Source organism: Acyrthosiphon pisum, chromosome A2, assembly GCF_005508785.2.
Source record: "Acyrthosiphon pisum isolate AL4f chromosome A2, pea_aphid_22Mar2018_4r6ur, whole genome shotgun sequence".
Taxonomy (NCBI): domain Eukaryota; kingdom Metazoa; phylum Arthropoda; class Insecta; order Hemiptera; family Aphididae; genus Acyrthosiphon; species Acyrthosiphon pisum.
In genome coordinates this window covers 18,976,970-18,996,478 of record NC_042495.1, presented here as the reverse complement: position 1 = coordinate 18,996,478, position 19,509 = coordinate 18,976,970, and the positions used below count along the sequence as shown (strand labels likewise).

Genomic DNA, 19,509 nt, shown 5'->3' with positions numbered 1-19,509 from the left:
TGTGGAATTAAAGTACACATTAACGCAACATTTGAATTCATATTCAAATTATTAATTAATATATAAAAATCAATTATTCAAATTTACGCGGTATTCGATAGCAATTAAAGTGATTTAAATCTGATAACTGATAACACTGATAACTGATAACATTGATAACGCCGCGCAGAAATTACAAGTCCCCGCGCATACGCACAACATGTCCGGGGATATAATATTTACGCATTAAATACCCGGTGTCCGGGTCTCTAGTCACAGCGATTAAAATAATGGATTTTTGAAAAAGCAACAATTAGGGCCGTATTTATTGTCGACACACGGAATGAGCTAGCAGTCTATCGACCATAATAAAAAATGTGAAAGATGTAGGCCGATCTAGGCGGACTGCCCGGTAAGTAATTTCTTCCCAATCCGGCACTGATCGTTACTTAAGAGAATAAGACAGTAATGCTTAAGCTAATTTTGAAAATTTAAAAAATAAAAAATGAGTGATAATAACTTAAAGCAATACTTGAGGTAGGTAGGTTTCAGTGTTTCACCCAACCTTAATTTACTAATATTTTTTCTTTTCTTAAGTCAAAGTCTCGTTTATGAATCTCATGAGTCATAAGTATAACTTAAGCTATACTCATTCTTAAGCATCTACTATGAATGGATACGGCCCTTATAAATGTAAACAAGAAATGTAAATTCAGAATGAGACTATCTACAATTGTTTTTATTTATCTGTAGTTTTTACCATCATGTCATAACACCATAATATCACATATTTATACTTTGAATGAACAATTTTTTTCCCATAGCAGCATTGCCATATTCTTTCATAATAAAATCAGTTTTCTTTATTTTATAGGTAACCAAACAAAAATGAAAAAGTGTTCCTTACCTATACATTTTCTGCCAACAAATCATGTTTACGAGATATGGCCGAAAGTTTTGGCAATGGCATAACCACTCAATTCCAATAAAAGCCCTATACACCTAAGCCTGTATATTTTTTCAGCCACCCCCTCCAAATTAAATATTTAAATAATTAAAAAAAAGTCTCTATTATCTATTTGCAATTAATAATACTCAATATTTTAAGTACCTTTAAAGTTTAAATTTAACTCCAAAAATATTATTCATCTATAGTCATGGATAACACCACCTAGCTACAATTTAAAAAATAATGCAACAATAATATCCAAAAATTTATGCAAACTGCACAATTGTCTGCTTTATGTTTTTATAGTATAAGATTTTTCAAAAGTCGGGAAATGGATTTGACAATACATATATAATTATACACAATCATACTACCTAATTTTGTCAAACATATCTTTAAAGTAATTATAAAAATGCATAAAAGACATTTTTTGTTTAAAATAAAAGTTGTAACTCATCAGACTTAAAATTGTGTTGACAGACATCTTTCGAAAATTGCAATGGCAGCCCAAGCACCCTAGGCCACTGTAGACATGCCCACAATTGACAGAAAATATACATTTTGTAAATACAGACTCAATAAAACATACGTAAAACAATTATTAAACATAGGGCATGGGTACTCTATGAAGTATAAACGTTTAGTGTGAGTAAAATTTGTGTTGAAATATGCTCAAAATATAGACAAATAATGATAATTATTGAAAACATTTATTAAAAATAAAAAGGTATCAAAAAATCTTATAGATATGCATTTACAATCATAATAATATTAATTAATTAATGAATATAAAAATACAATTGACAATGTGTGAAGTTGATTTAAAATAACCTAAAATAAAATAAAACTTACATAATAAATTAATGATAAAACAATATTTAATATTATCACTCGTATCACAGAAATGCACTCCAACCTATATACATTTGACATAAATTATCGACAGAAATGGCTTCTTCGATAAGTTTACGTGTTTGTCCTGCAACTGAAAGTGGCATGGAAGAGTTTTTTAAATTAGCTCTTACATATCCCTGAAGACGCATTTCAATATTGTTCAAATGTTCTTTAGCCTAAATAGATATATATTTATTTAGTACCATTAAATATTTTTTTTTTAATAATAAACACATGAATTATTATTACTTATGAGTAGGATCTAGATTTGTTGGTTCAAAAAAAGTTTAAATATGATACTTATATTCTTAAAAAACAAACATAGTTACAGATTGTTATAAGATAAAAACTAATAATGAATTATATAAAAAAATACAAATTCATTGGAACATAAAAGAAAGAATTGTAAAGCTGTCTCAAGATTAAAATTACAAAATTAAGACGCATAAGTATTTTTTTCTCGCTATTTACAAGATATTAATATGCTTAAGTAATTAAATATTATCAAATATTGGAAAAAAAACTCTTTGTTAATCAAATCATCCATATGTTTACTCATATACAAAAGTATAGAGAATATTATGATATAATTTTGATTATATATTAAAACTTAAAATTCTGGACCTTACTTTTAAGTAATAATCTTGATTTTAGAATATACAAAATTATAAAAATGAATAGTAATAGTAAATATATTTACTTGATCATTTGCCATCTCAGAATTTTCATCAACTATTGTGTCACGACCAGTCCACATGACTAAAGGATCATATAAAAATGGTTTAAGTACACTAACCAACTGTTCAGTATGAGATCGCATAACGCGATTAGTTATTTCACAAGCGCTGGACAACATTCCTTCAAGTCCACCAGTTCCCATTGCATCTACCATATTATGAGTCATTCGGAATGGTACTCGTTCTGGCCATTCAAACTTTTCACCCTGTGTAATTAAAATTGAGTTAATTATAGCAACTAATAAAATATGTCTTCTAGTTAATTAAAAAATGTATATTTTGTCATATGTACTCGATTGAATAGGCAATTGAAATCAACATGAACCACACCACCGTTAGTTGAATCTAATAAGATATTTTCACCATGACGATCACCGAGTCCCAGTATGTAACCAACAATAGATATGACTGCAGTTGTTCTAGTAAACTCACTCCTAGCTATATACCTAAAATAAAAAATAAATCAATTATAAATTGACAACACTTTGAATGAAGTTTTAATAAAATTCTAACCATTCTCCTGGACTAGGAAATTCTTTAAGATACCAATTTCTAAAAACAGGTGGATGATTTGGTATTGCCTTATTTACAAAAATTGATCTTTTTTTTTCCAAAGAATCTTTTATATCTAAAGTAATAGTTATAAAATTAATCATAATAATATATTTTCCTTCAGTTACATATGGTTAAAAATATTCTTACTGCAAACCAGTCCTTGTAAAGTGCTTTTTGATACTTTAATTCCAATTGCTTCATAGCAATTTAAAATAACACTCCGCAATGTAACAACTTTTTGAACTAATTCAATTAGACCACAGTCCAGTATCATAGGTACCACACTCTGTACATTTTAAATAATTAAACATTTTTAAAAATTAAGTAAGTAATTCATCGAAGATGAAATGTTTGATGTTAACAACTAAATACTTACATATGTTTTTATAAAAAGATTTCGATCCCTGGCTTCTGGGTCTCTTTTCAAATACATATTAACAATGTTATTAAACTCCATTAACCTAGAATCGATTCTTATGTCATCCTATAAATAAAAATAATTATAATAAAATATTGGTCCCTATGTGTGTATTGTTTTATGTGATTACACGTTATACATAAAATACACAAACTTAGTGTACACGTTTATTTTAAAAGTACATCTAAAATTGTTACCGCTATAACAAAACATAAATATTTGTATACTACATAGGTACTTTTTAATAGAATTATTTACTTTAGGTTTACACATCATTGGATATTCATTACCATCAGAACCCAAAATTATAATGCGCTTTGGTTTTTGGAGGGAACTAAAAATATAAACCTCATCTTTGATTCCATGAATATAAACAAGATCACTAAACATATCAATATTACATTAAAATAATAAAAACTGGTATATTAAAATGTAAAGTATTAATTATTAATATCTTACTCCGGAAATGGATTGTGTTTTGTATTACGGTTAGAATTAATGCGTGGTAATACCAAAGTGCGAAACTTTTGGGCTGGTACCATAATATTGCTAAAATAACCATTTGTTAGCAAACGGGGTAGATTTTTCGCAATTTTCTGTAGAGGAAATTTAACACCAACTGGTGCATTTTGAGGACTGGTGTTACACAATTCCGATAAATTTTCAAATAATTCCATAAACTGAACCAACAAAGTTTTAACTTTGACTAATTTTGAATGTTTGAGAATGGAATTGAATCTACTCAGTCTTACTGTAAATGGTGACTGTAACACAATTTGTAATTAAAGATACATTAATTCTAAAAAATATTAATTCTAATATAATATCAATAATTAATACTTTATGTAGAGTCATGAGCATCCATAGAGAATGATTGGGATAGTCAAGTATGCACTTCACTATGATATCAGTCAAAGTTTTAAAACATTCTTCTAAAGGATGACATATTCTAGATGTTATTTGAGAAAAAGCAGTGAGGAACATAAATGTCGGCAATCGCAACATAAATCCTTCTAAAATTTTTATTTTAAGAAACAAATTAATAAACTTAAAATCTTTTAACTAAGCATTTACTTACCAATGAGTTTAGTCATCTTTATAAATGTTCTTTTTCGTTCTACCAAATACAATGATGTTTTATTATTTTTTTTTTTTAAATCTCGATTAAAGTCACTTCCAAAATCCAACCAAACACTCAACATTTTCGGCATTGACTGGTATATATACTCACAACCATATTGCAACGACAATCCATAACAATGAATTATATTGTTAATTGAGTTCCTTAAACATTTTTAATTGGTTAATTATTATGTTTTTCAATTGATTATTGTTTTTTTAAAAGTATAATTAATTACTTACAATCCTTTTGTATAATAGACTGCAGGAGTCATAGTGTTGAGAATACGATCTTGATAATGTGCCAACCTAACAAGACTTTTTTCCCACATTCCAAACATTTCATACGCATTTTCAATATTTGATAAATTAGATTCCAAATCCACATTTACAGTTTTGTCATTATACTTAGATAATAATAATAAAGCCTAAACATTTAAATTAATACATTTTAAAATGATTATTAATAATGGGCAGAAATTAGTGCCAATTTTACTTCTTTCTTCATAAACATTCCCAACTAAATAAAATGTATTTGTTCCCATATGTATCATTCCACGGTTAATAGATTTAATGTACAAGAAGAAACAATTTAAATTTACAATTAAAACTGTTAATAATATACATTTTATTAGTTCTGAAATGTTTACAATAGTGAAACCTGTGGGGGTAAATTTAGAAATAATTTACCTAAACCCATGATTACTATAGACATGATAAATAATATGACAAATTAATAAAATATTGTACATACAGAGGCACAGGTTTTTCGTTCTTCTATTTTTTCATCACATGGTAAAGTTTTAATAATGTCCATATTTGGAAAAAGAATATTAATCCCTTTTTTTAAAGTTGCAATTGCTTGTCCTTGATCAGATTTTTTCCACAACAATTTAGCTTTCTCAATAAAAAGTTCTGTGGGTTTATACTTTTCAGCTGCCAATATATTTGAATAGGCTTGTTGAAAATTTAGAGATCTAAGTATAATTAATTAATATTACAATCTGTTTAATTTTAGTATAAAAATAAAGGAATAAAACAAACAAATGTGATTTTAAAATAATTAATAAGAGAAGGGGCTCATAGCATAAAATAAGTCAAAGAAATACTAGTCTGTAACAATTCATTCTCAGGTATCTGAGCGGATTTAGTTAGTGTTGTTACTGATTTTTATATGAACGAGTGTTTTTTTTTTTTTTTTAGAAGTAAATTATTCTAATGTTTAATGTTTGAATGAAAAATTCTTAGTGGAAAATACATTAATAACATAATAGGATAAAATTGTTATGAATTGTATACTTTACTTATAAATTATAATGAAAAGTTAAAACAGAGGCCTTAGCAAGTGAAGTCACAAGTTAAGAGTTTGAGCTTTAAATAGAAACCTCAGGACTTTGATGAGGTATTAGTGAAAGCATAAATTAAAGTGATTGGTTTTGTACGGAACATTTGTGACTTGGCCAGGTTTTAAACTTGAAATTATTTATTATATAAGATAAATTATTGATAATTAATTGATTATTTTTAATAGTTGTTGAATCTTAATAACACTTACTTTCTTGCGACTTTAATACTTTTCAGCCAGCTTATACCAATTTGATGGTTTATAATAGGCTTTAGTTCGTCTGTAACTAAATGTTGAGCAGCAGTTAATACAACTCTACGCATACATAGAACTTGCTGTAACACATATGCCTGAGGTTGTAAACACTGTAGTCGTTCATCCATTTCATTAGTAATCAGTTCTTTTAATTTAGTGTTTGTACACGTATCGCCATCAACAATTTTTAGTATAGTATCAAATATTTGTTCCATCTCATTCAGAATGTGCAACCTATGACCAATACAAATTAAAGATAGTAAGCAAATATACTCTATAAAAACATACTTAACAATAAAGGGATATGCCTCTTTATATCCGGCAGATCCAACCATTGACATGTACAGAGATTCAGTGACCAGGTTTGTTATAGAGGAAATTTCTTTACGTACACTGTTCTTATCTTTATGTAAAAAGTATACTAAAGCTTGACCAATACAAACACCCCAACTTTCACTAGCATTTAGTGGTTTTTCAGTCAAAAGTTCTTTTAATTTATCAAACATCATAAGACTCCATGTTGCTTCAGCTTTCTCACCAAATAACGTGTTTTGACAATCTGATCTTAAATTTGGTTTCACAGTGTTAAAACGATGAACAATGAAATATTAAAAATATTGAGAAATGAATATATTACTTGATGTTTGTTAAGCCTTCAGCTATTTTTAATGCTGTGAATGGTTGATCAATTCCTAGATAGCATTTAACCATACCTTTATGAAATTCTAAACTAGGGTCGGAATACATTTGTGCTAATTTTTCATAACATGCAGCTGCATCCTAAAACAAATTAAGTTTTTTATAAAATAATATATGTATTATCATTGATTATAAATACTAGTATTTATAATCAATGGTATTATGTATAACAATCGGATTGTAAGACAAAAAGGAGCACTTTTTGGAACTGCAATTACTGACTGCAATATTTAACTGTATCACTGCAATTTACTGGATTAGTTAAAATTACAGTATTCAGTTAAAAATTAAAATTCACAATTTGTAAACTATACAGGATTGAGCATGCTCAGTGCTCACCTAATTTTTTGTTTGAAATTAAAATTATGTATATATTCTTACAATGATTTTTTGAATTCTTAGGTATGGTGAAAGACAATATTTTGACTACTTAGATTTTTCTCAACAGTTAAGAAGTATCTTGCGGCAATACCAACTTTGGTTTTTCTTATGAGAACCTACATAATTTAATACAAATTGTTAACCAGATAATTTTTTTTTTTAAATATTGATGTATTATAATCAAAATATGAATCAAAGTTTCTAAGTTATTCTACTTTAAATACTAAGAAAAATATTCTATTAAATACTTTTTAAATTTATAACGGGTTTGGTAATATAATAATTAAGTATGCAATTTAAAATATTTGTTAATAATTACAACTGAGCATACAATTTTTTAATATTGCAAAATGTTTATGAATTAATAATGTACCCGACCATTTTTGAAATAAAAGTAAATAATATTTTTTAAATAGACTATTATCCTTATAAAAGTAGAATTACTCAGAAACGTTGATTCATATTTTGATTAAAATACATCAATATTTTCAAAAAAAAAAAAATTATCTGGTTCGTTCAAATTTCAATTACACGACGTGGACATTTTCAGAAAAATCATTTGATTCACAATTCAAATTGAAACATGTAAATTTTAATTTAAAAACCCAAGTAGATATCACTGCTAGATACTCCTCAAATATTGTGAATATTTGGATAAATGTATAATTTAAACATTAAAATGGGGCGAGCATGCTTAAAAAATCACCCTATATAATAAACAGCAATATGAATATTGATATATATTGATTGATGAACTATGTTGTGCAAAGTGTGCATTTTACTTGTAACTGTCCATTAACTTCATGTAAAAGTATCATTTCTTGAGGTGATGGATCATTATCATGAACAGCAATAATACCTTTAAGACTATCAGCATCATTTAGCTTAGAATAAATTTGCTAAATAAAATTATAAAATAGAAGTTATTAAAAACAATTAGACATATAAGTTAAATTTAATCATACAGAAAGAGTTGGTAGATGATCTTGAAGTTTCTCTTTATTGTCATGAATATAATCTTCAAGATACAAAAGCGCTCGAGCATATTCATCATACTCCAGTGATTTTTCAGCCAGTTTTAATTTACAAAATCTTGTTAAAAAATCTAAAAGTATGTTACTATAAGTACCAAACTAAAATCTTATTTTAAAACAATAATATTACTCATAACTGGTTCACAGATATTGTTCTTTGATGCTTTTTGTTCTCGAGACCATTTAAATAAAAAATCAAATAATGTGAATGCTGTCTTAACATACATTACACGAGTAGTAGTTTCATTTTGTTGTTCTGAAGAATTGGTAATTTCATATTCCATAGCAATTTGTCTACCAGCCATAATGTCGTTAATAGTTTCTGGGATATTTGTGTTATTAGTTGTTATATCATCTACATCATTACTAATAACAGCTTGAAGTTCTTCATATATTAAATTGCTATTTACATCGTTTGTACTTAAAATAGTGTAAACTACATTTAAAAAAAATTATATTACTAATCACAAATTATAATATTAAAATGAATTATAATATAACTTACGTAAAACATATGGTAAAAATAAAAGCATTGCTTCATTATCTGATCGTATGCTTGATTTACAATACACAAAAATGCGTTTGGCATATTCATCAGTAATCAAAGGAACAAGGCGATTGACCCAATTATAAGCCCACAAGTTTAATGTACCACTTTTTCCAGATCTAACAAATTAATTGAAATATATTTATATTATTTGTTAGATTTGGATAAATAAATAAATAAACTAATACCCAAATATTGGATGTGGCATTCCTGTTTGGTATTGTTCTGTTTCCAGAGTGTAGCGAGATGAAGAAAGTGGATCTATAATTTCGTGTAATGTGCTTGGAATAGATAACCAGATTTCCGAGTCTTTCTTCACATTATAAACTTGTAAAATTTTCTAAAAGATTAATGATAAATAAGTTATGTACTTAAGTGTATGAATATGAAGTAATACTTGTATTGCAACTGCAAAAGAATCCATGTATCGAGAATTTCTAGCAGACTGTAAACCTTGTCCTAATATGGTTATTGCACGTATGGCAAAGTCATTACTTTTTATATCTAGTGGAAACTCTTTGTTTCGTCCTGAAAAATATTAAATACAAGTCGAGTTGTAAAATAAGCTAATTATACACATATTATTAAATGATACAAAAGTTTTTCATATGAATTTTTATTTAAAAACAAGATATTATTTATTGCATACAATTTTAGTTAAATAATTAAATTGTAATTAAGTAAAAAAGCATGCATTATGTAAAAAACAGAAATGTTTATCAACCAATTTTAAACAATATTTTTAATATTTAAATAAACATAATATTATATATTAAAGTTTATAAAGTAAAAATTATTAGTGATAGATCTCTTTTAAAACTATAGTCTAATTAATGAGTATACGTACCTTCTTTAATGATATTATTTGGCAAATAACTAGGATCTAATGCTCCAATTTTTCCTAAACATTCACTGCTAGCAAGTCTCACTCTTTTATCATGATGTCGTAAATTTTCAGTTAAAACTTCTAATAACTAACCAAACCAAATATATGTTAAATAAATTAAAATGTCTATTATATATTATACAACATGATTTTTTACCTCAATAATAACAGAATTAACATTATCGCTGGACAATATCAATTTAGTTACTTCGGACTGTTGAACTGAAAGTTCTAAATGTAGTCGTTTTAAGCCATGAAGTTTAACTTCCAATGTTGTATGAGCCACAATATCCAGTAACCAAATCAATAACTTATTCAGCGGTTGTTTGCTAAAAATATATAGTTTAACAAAATCAGTTAACTGGTTACTGTAGTTTGATAATAAAATCAGTTAAAAGAATCAAAACATACAATACATTTTTTGTGTATTTTTGGACAATATTGTAGACTACAGGATTAGCTGGATGTGGGTCCAAGAAATATAATTCTGCTATATGATTCTCCAGATATTTTTCATTCTCTTTGACCATAAAATAAAACATATTGGCAACTTTATTTGGATAAATATCTATTAGTGGCACGAGAGACACAAATATGGAACTCAACATAGGCCCCAATGCTTCCATATGAACACTAAGAACAATAAATAATTTTGTATTTAACTAAGTTAAGAATTAGGCAATGAGAAACATACCAATGAATAAATGAATCCCAGGCTTTTAACCCTAGATATACGAAAGCGCTGTTTTTTAACGATATGGCTGTACGTAACATAGCCAATATTTTAAACCTTGCAGGTGTCACAAAGCGACTGCCCATTAGTTTGAAAATATCCCCTAACGATAATAAAATGTTTTCCTTGATAGAATCAGAGGAATTTTTTACTAATCTTGATTCTAAAATCATTAAAAGACCTAAAAATCTTGGAGATAGAAAATCTGCCTGAAAATAAAAATTCAAATCACAATTTTTACTAAAATATTATGTACAGTATGCAAAGCCCACTATTACATTATAAACTGTATATAGGACATAGGGCATTAAATAGGGGGTTATCTGAAATAGTATAACTATGTAGGGAAAATATTCAAAATTATACCATTATTTTATAAGTTAACATTTATGTTAATAATATAATACACTATATTTATGAACTTTTCAAAATTTATCAAAATTGAAACCTTTATATTTTCGGCTACTTCAGCTTAATATCCTTCATTATGCATAGTAATTTAGAATATATTGGTTTGAATTTAATATAGTTTATATCAAAAACATACTTACAAAATTAACAATCGAAGTATCATTTTTTACATTAAATAGAACATCATATGTTTGTATTATCTTAATAGCTTCAGTAGCTTGATCATGTTTCGAATGGAAATGAGTGAGTATCTCAGCTATGATTGGCTTTAAAAATAAAATGATTTATTATACTTATATTTTACTCATAAAAAATAGTTTTCCTCACAGTAAATGAAAGTCTGACCAAATGCACCAAAGGAGTATTTGTTATTTCTTCTAAAAGTAAACAGCCTTGTTTACGAATGTCTACATCTTCAGACAGTAATAGATGAGAAAAACAGTACTAGTAATAAATAAAATACTATTATTTTAACACAAAAATATAAAATTGTACAAACGTAATATATTTACTTTAAATGATTCTTTAACCAAAGCACTTTCGGTTTTTTGTGATAATGAAGCAATTTCACTTAAAATTGTCCTTGTTCCTGGCTTTTTAATACACCAAGGAAATATATATTTGATAATTTGCTTTATTGCATACATATCTCTATGTGTGAACCCTAATTTGTTGTATGTTTTTTTTACATCAATGTTGGGATGGTAAGTATGATAACACGCAACTAAATTATTAGCAATGTATTGCATTAATTCAGTTTCATATCTATCAAATATTACTAAAAATTTTGTTTTATGGGCTGCAGCAATTTCAGTCATATAAAATTTTGCCACACTTCCATATGAAGAGTTTGGATGAATTAAAAATAGAAACATGAATTCCATTGATGGAAGTATAGTTGAGTCAATTGGCACACTGAAAATAAAAATTTATAAAATTGTTGTACATATTGTTAATTTGAAAACATAGATTTCATATCAGTAAAATGGTAAAGGTTGTTGTGTTTAAAACACAATATTTTAAACAACTTGTTTTAAACATGAATTTAAAACATTTGTTTTTAGAGGACGTCGCACTCTTATGTGTTGTCTCCGTCTTGCACACGTACAGCATACCAAATTTTCTTTCACTAGTTTCAATAGGGTGCTGTCAGTTTTGATATTAGATTGAATTGACCTATAATCAAACATTTAAGTAACAAAATCTCTTGTTGGTTTTTTACGATATTTTAGTTTTTAAGTGAATTATGAGCATTTTAAAATATCCTAAAAAAACCAATGAGAGAACACAGATAATGTTGTTACTTAAAAGTTTGATAATAGGTCAATTTACAATAATATCAAAACTGACAGCATCCTATTGAAATTAGCTAACAAAAATTTGGTGTCATATGGTGCAAGACAGAGACAACACATGCAGGTGCGACGTCTCCTTCATTGTTTAAAAAGAATATAACATATGTTTAAAATAGTGAAAATCCAAGTGAATATTATGTTGTTTTTTTGTCTATTATTAATAATAAATAATAATAGATATCATTCAAAAAAAAGTTAAATTAATAAATAATTATATCTATTAGGTACCATCATTCATTTAATTTTTAATTTTATTGAATAAATTACCAAATTTAAAATGATGTTACTTAATAGTTAATATATACATAATATAATGCCCACATAAAACATCCATTCAGAAAATATTTAAAATACATTTCAAATACTTTTAAGATTTGAAATAGGTAATAAATGAAAAATGAAACATATACTAGCACAAAGCATATTGTCATATAAGTAAATTACATATTAAATTAAAATTAAGTAATTTTTAATATACTTTTTTAAACAGAAAAAAAACAGTTAAAAACAAAAAATACACAAACTCTGAAAATGGTCGTGTTCATAAAAGTTGACAAAAAATTAAGTGATCTATCAACGATCCATGCATGAACTAAATAAAACACTTAATACTATACCAGGCGTAAGCTGAACTAGCTACTTGGTACCACAAGTATTTATAACCATAATATAACTGTTTTAATATGATATAAAGTAAGACTTACCATCCAACATTGAAAATAGTTTCTAAACAAGTATATTGTAGCTCATTATTTCCAACTTTGAGACTATTATTTACAGTCGAACAAAGAATATTTAACATTTGATAAAAAACTGATTCAACTATTTCAATATTTCCAGAGGAATCTTTTTCAAATATAATAGAATTTAACATTTTTGAACTCTGAATGCGTACTTCTTCGTCTTTGTCATTAATCAACATCAACATATGTTTTCTAAAAGAACTATCTGGATAAAAATGGTTTATTATCATTGGTATGTTCTTAATGATTTCACATCTGATGACTGTATTCAAATTGTTTACAAAAGATAGAATTAATATTTTCCAAAATTCATTTAACATTTTTTTACAAGTATCGTCTATTGAACATGTTTGCGAATTTTGTTGAATTTTGTTTCGATCACAATCAATACAAAATAATTCTTCTTGGCAAGTAGTTTTATTATATTGATTAATCGTTTTACCATACATAGCGCACATGAGAATTCTTAGATTTTTAACAAATACAATATTTGTGGTCTCATCAAAATCTTCAATTATTTCAAATAAAATAGAAATATTTTGATTTTTTTGCTTATGAAATAAAAATGGCAAATTTAGAATTGATGTTTCACATACATTTTTATTTCTAAGTGATGTAATAACAAGATTTTGTCTCCAATCGCACAACATATTAATTTGTATATGACTAATATAAGTAAGACACTTTTGCATTATTCGTTTATCATCTGAAAATAAATATTTAATTAGATAATTTCATTCTTAAAACTATTTAAATTTTTATTATACAAAATTACTTACTAAGTAAAGCAGAATACTTGTTCATAATAACATTTAGATGTTTGTATAATGCCAAATTTCTGAACATGCTGTTAGAAGTACTCATCCACGGCAGAGACAGGATAGCAATTAATGTTTTAGTATCATTATTCAAAATGGAAGAATATTCTTTTAAGTTCACTAGACTGCCACATGTAGATATCAATGTTTCTAGTGTGAAACGATCATCATGTTTTACAACATAGTCCATCATTTTACTTAACAATTTATTAATATTTATATTTTGCAAAAATTGATAGTTTTCATTATTAAAAGCCATGTCTAAATGATGGGAAAGACATGCAGTAGTATTTATGATTTGAAACTCTTTTTTAGTAATATTTTCAGTAGAAGATTGTAAAGTTTGGTTTAGGTTTTTCCAAAATTGAAACCAAATTGAACTTAGCATTGTCATATTGATAGAATTATTTCTAAAATTACATTATACACAATTAATAAAATTAAAAGAAACACATTATGTTGAAATAAAAATAAAAATGTTAAATAGTATTATCGTGAATTATAAGTAAGTACTGATGTATAAAAATTTAACTAACTTTTCATTGCCAAATAATGCATTTTCATTATCATTTTCTTCATCAATAATTTCTTTATTGTTTTTTAGCTCTTGTAAAATAAAAAATTCAAACAACACATTCATTCCCTAAAAAAAACAACAACATTTAAGCTTTAATATTGTATACCGCTAATGCCCAGTGATACTGTAACCAATTTCTGGGATGAGAAAACATTTTAAAAATATATTTGAATTTCTTTCTTTTAATTTAATTAAAAATATTTTTTATGTTCCAGAAAAATTATTATCACTGTATTATATTATACATTATTTATATTATATAAATATATACCTACAATTTAAATTTTAATGTGAAATTTATGATAAAGTTTTATAGGCCAATGATGAGAAATTATGCCCAAATTTGTTGTACCAATTCTTAAAATTGAGTAAAGATTATCATTCATTCAATCTATTATTTTATTTTGTTAACTTATTAGTATGCAAGAAAACATTTGTTTTTAGCTACTTGTGCAGTATAAAAGTCAGGCACACTCAGGATGTTGTTAAGGGTTAAGCAAATTTATCCTACTTACCCTTACACACAAACACACAATTACTATTAATTAGAATTTCAAGGCATTAACAGTCGACAGTAATAATTATTATTTTTATCATCATTATTGATTAAAGGCAACAGACTACAACTGCTCAACCTAACCGCCAGTATGTAAAACTAAAATTAATTTTAAATGAAATAATCAACTGACGATTGCCGCAAACCTTATAATGTACAACTATTAATGTGTATATAACATAATAATAAAATTTGAAAAAAATATCACTGTAACATTGTATTTATGACATTTTTTTTTTTTTGGAGAAAGGGTTTCAGTTTTAAAACTCTCTCCCCCTAATAAATAATAGATACTGGATTTTATATTTATATCGAAGTAAACTACAATCTATATCCTGGTCAAGATTAGCAGTGGGAAATACAATAAAAAGTTACAATAACTGTACAAGCTAACAAGAAAGTACAATGTACTATGTATTAATGAAACATAACAATTCTATTACGCAAACGCAACATTTTTCTAATATATCTCCCCAAATAAGGTTGGGCATCACTGTTTTATAGATTTTAATTAATTATGAAAGGAACAAATTTATTTATTTAACTATTTATACACAATGTTTTATGAAATATACATTGTTTTATCGTTTTTTTTTTCGTGTTATTTAGATTAATTAAACAAATATGTGAGCTATTCATTAATATAAAACTTTTAAATAATAAATAAAATATTAAATCAGTGTAATACTTACTGGTGAAGATACATCAATCAATTGACGCATCGGACATTTTTCAATTATTATATTAGGATTAACAATTTCATCATCTAGTAATCCTTTAATCATGTTACACATTGCTCCAGACAGTTTGTTTGTGACTAAAAATAAAATAATATATCATTTTACTAATTTTTAACTTATATGAAGAACTTAATAATTGCAATGAAGCAAGTACAAAAATGCCTTTCTTCCAAATATTTTTACTTAAATTACTAAATATAATATGGTTGTAAAACAAACGTTTAATAAAAATCACAGCTATAAGAAAAAATTAAGTTGAACAGAAAGGATTAGTATTACAAGTTAGGTATTTTATCTACTAACTTTTTAAATTTTTAAAATGGATATATATATTTACATTGATTAGAAAACAAATATAAATTACCTTTAATTTTATCAGAAACCAGTAATTTTAAAACTAATTCTATTATTGCCATATTTATAGATACAACATGAATTGATCCTGCTTTACATATAATACTAAATATGTTACTCAAAATGTTTTGAATCTCGTTAGATTGTTCTGTAGAAGAATTATATTTCAAACACACTTTCTCAATAGTATCAAACAGCATTTTATAAATATTTTCCAGTATCTGAAAAAATATAATATGTAAGGACACAATTTTTAAGTTATAATTATAAATATTAATATAGTTAATATAATTCTGTATTCTTACTTCAAAATATTTTTTATGTGATGTTGAAGCTAGCATATGCAAAATTAAATGGAGTCCGGCTTGTGTAACTTCTATTGAATTTGAATTGTGTATAGCTAATGTGACAGATTGCCAGAATTTTACAGTAGTATTTGTTTTAATATAATTTATAGAAAACACACTACTAGAAAATAAATGAAACATTTTTGATAGTAAATAAACATAACTATCACGATCATTAATAGAAATGTGGATAGGAGTAAAATCAATTACAGACAACTGAGTTCGAAAATTCTTTTCAGGATTACACCATGTAATGACAATTGGCCATGAATCTTTACCTACATTTTCCGCCATTTCTAAATTAAATATTACAATAATTATAGTAGATGTTTTAAAAAATAATATTACTTTATATTGTTTATTTTACTTGTTATAAATTTTGAATAATCATTAATGGCACAATCATAAATATACGTATTTTGGCAAGAAAGTACTTCCAATAAACATGTTTGGCTATGAGTTGAATTACCATGTAAGGGGGAAAATCCCTTTTGACTAAGAATTTTTACAAGTTGACCAATAATCCAGATAGTGAATTCTGAAAAAAAAATTGTTTGAATTTAATTTAAATTAAAACACTGGTATATTATAATATTATATTTACTTTCCTTAAACTTGTTATGATGTTAAGTAAACATCATCAAAAACATTTTAAACATCTTAAAAAATATGTATCCAGACTTTTAAATCAAATTTTTATCATAAGGACATAAAAAGTTAGGTTCCTTAAATACAACTATAGAAAATAAATAATGTATTTTAAATAGGTATAGACCTTTATAGTAATCAACACTGAACGCATTGCTTTTGATGCTAACAAACGGACTAAAAACTCCTTCTTGTTCTCCCATTTTACTCAGAACTTCACGCATAATTTTAGCATGCTCTTCCAATGACTCGGCTTCTTCGTCCATTATAAACGTAAACATGCTTTTAAATTTTCTCCAAAGATCAAACGGGAACTTTTTGTCGACTACCGCGACATCAACTTCCATTTTTTCCATTTTTGTTTCTGGAAAGACAAGTAAAATGATCGATTAACATCATGAGAATATATTATTTATACACAAGTATTTGAATTGATTGATATAAACATACTTGATTATTTATTGCTGGAGACGAAAACGAAAAACTAACTATTGAGAAATTGCCCCATGGGTATCCGAGTGCCTATTGTGCTACATCTACTTCATATTTATGACTAAAACGTTATTTCGTAAATATTAGGTAGTTTTTAAGTTATGCGTAGTCTAAAAAATGTTAACGTTTACGAAGTAGACGTTTACATCACGTCTTGAACACATCAATGAACATACTTTTACGCAATATAATAGGTATATTGAAAATGATTTACAGCCGAAGATCAAAACATCAGTGTTCCTTACTGTTACAACTTACGAATTACAGACTTGCTGACTTAAGTAGTTAATAGTAGAAACGGCACCGACAACAGAATTCCTAGTCTCCACTGAAATAATATTACATCAAATTATCAAAATATCGTGTAAAAATGATAAGCTTTCAATCAAAAACGCACGGAATCAAATCCCGCCAAAAAGTATTGTTATCTACCACGGTTTATAGATAATATTATCTATAAACCTTGGTTATCTGCGTCGACTGTCGAGATGATAATGTTTTTAATCCATGAAAATCAGTAATCACGTCCGTCCCCCACAAGTCGGGTCTCTTGTCAAGAGATGATAATATTATTATGATTTATGACGGGATCGTGGCAATTCGTTTTTTTTGAACAGCTCGGTATTCATTTTCGGTACACAGTTCTTCACAAACCCATGACTAAAGTGTAGACCAATATATTTAGGGACGCACAGACCCGTTCTGATTTCTCACACAAAGCCGGATTGAGAGGACGCTACACGTTGTCACTGTCTTACGAATGCATAACATAGCAAATTGTACGTTCTGAATAGTCTATCTGACTCGGGTATGTAACTATGTTTTCTTTTGGATTTTAATTTTATGGCAAGTTATGAGTGTTTTAAAATTGCATGTGAATTATAAAATACTCATTACTTGCTTTAAAATTAAAATCTAAATAAAAACCTATGATGTTCGCTAGATAATACTCTTACTCATAAATTTGATAATATGTCAATTTGCTCCGATATTAACCTTAACGGAGTTAAATGGATTATTCAGAACGTATAATATGCAACGTCCGCTAACGGCATTGATTAATAATAGTTTATTTAGGTGGTTTTTAATAAACCTAGGCCCACCACCTCGGTATCCAAGAATCGTGAAAAGCGCTCAAATATTAATGCTTTCGTTTTAATAATATTGACAGGTTACTTTCTTGTCACTGGTGATATTGTGATATTTTTGGTTTATTTTTCGAGATGATTTTACACATTTTCCCCAATACAATCCAAATAGCATCGTTCTGTTGCTATTTTCTGTTCAATAATACAAAAATACATGCAGATCGTACTATTGGTACATAATAGATATTAACATCAAAAGTTTTTAGACCTGACGTGTGGTTTGCAGGTGGGTAGCTGTAACTGTGAACTATGTTAAAGCTGCTTCTAAAGAAAAAGAAACACAAGCTTGTGTTGAATTGAATATAAAGTTCTTTTTACATTAGGATAATATTGTTCTTATGCATACGTATTTAAAGATTTATTTTTATCGAATATAATTAAATATATAAATACCTCCTCTACTGGGTATACCTCTATGGCTTTATAGTAGGGTGACCATACAACCATTATGTACCTAATATTAGCATAATACGGACGTTATAAAACAAGACGTTTCAAAGTATTACTTTAATGTGTCTAGTATCTTTTTATGACATTGTCTTATCAAATACTGTATACAATGACTAGGAATGTATTGCAGTACAAAATACTCGATACTTAATAGAGCTGGTATGCAAGATTTGATGCAAAAAATACAAGATACAATTGTATCCAAGATTCTGCCAACTCTGGCACAGATATGTATTTTCACAATTCCTAAATTGATAGTCAGCAGAAACAGTAAAATTAATATTTCCAAATTCCTTATATAAAATGAATAACAATATTATGGCTTGTATAAAAATAATT

General features: G+C 26.7%; 1 protein-coding gene across 1 annotated transcript; it reads right to left on the bottom strand.

Annotated features, from left to right (window-relative positions):
* Positions 1 to 1,619: 1,619 nt before the first annotated feature.
* Positions 1,620 to 19,500, bottom strand: LOC100164675 (serine/threonine-protein kinase ATR). The gene is made up of 38 exons (XM_001945836.5): positions 17,749 to 19,500; positions 17,531 to 17,633; positions 17,208 to 17,444; positions 16,800 to 16,970; positions 16,391 to 16,728; positions 16,096 to 16,306; positions 15,684 to 15,808; positions 14,395 to 14,501; positions 13,820 to 14,268; positions 13,002 to 13,746; positions 11,455 to 11,857; positions 11,270 to 11,386; positions 11,083 to 11,208; positions 10,493 to 10,740; positions 10,210 to 10,431; positions 9,956 to 10,127; positions 9,760 to 9,886; positions 9,310 to 9,440; positions 9,101 to 9,252; positions 8,871 to 9,031; positions 8,496 to 8,801; positions 8,297 to 8,436; positions 8,114 to 8,230; positions 6,889 to 7,031; positions 6,540 to 6,815; positions 6,207 to 6,485; positions 5,406 to 5,628; positions 4,895 to 5,079; positions 4,611 to 4,816; positions 4,373 to 4,545; positions 3,992 to 4,296; positions 3,791 to 3,914; positions 3,491 to 3,598; positions 3,262 to 3,400; positions 3,073 to 3,187; positions 2,852 to 3,005; positions 2,523 to 2,765; positions 1,620 to 1,998 (listed from the first exon to the last, which is right to left on the bottom strand). Exons 3-38 carry the CDS (start codon positions 17,434 to 17,436, stop codon positions 1,825 to 1,827), a joined length of 7,644 nt encoding a protein of 2,547 aa, XP_001945871.3. The 5' UTR covers positions 17,437 to 17,444; positions 17,531 to 17,633; positions 17,749 to 19,500; the 3' UTR covers positions 1,620 to 1,824.
* Between the last annotated feature and the right edge of the window lie 9 nt (positions 19,501 to 19,509).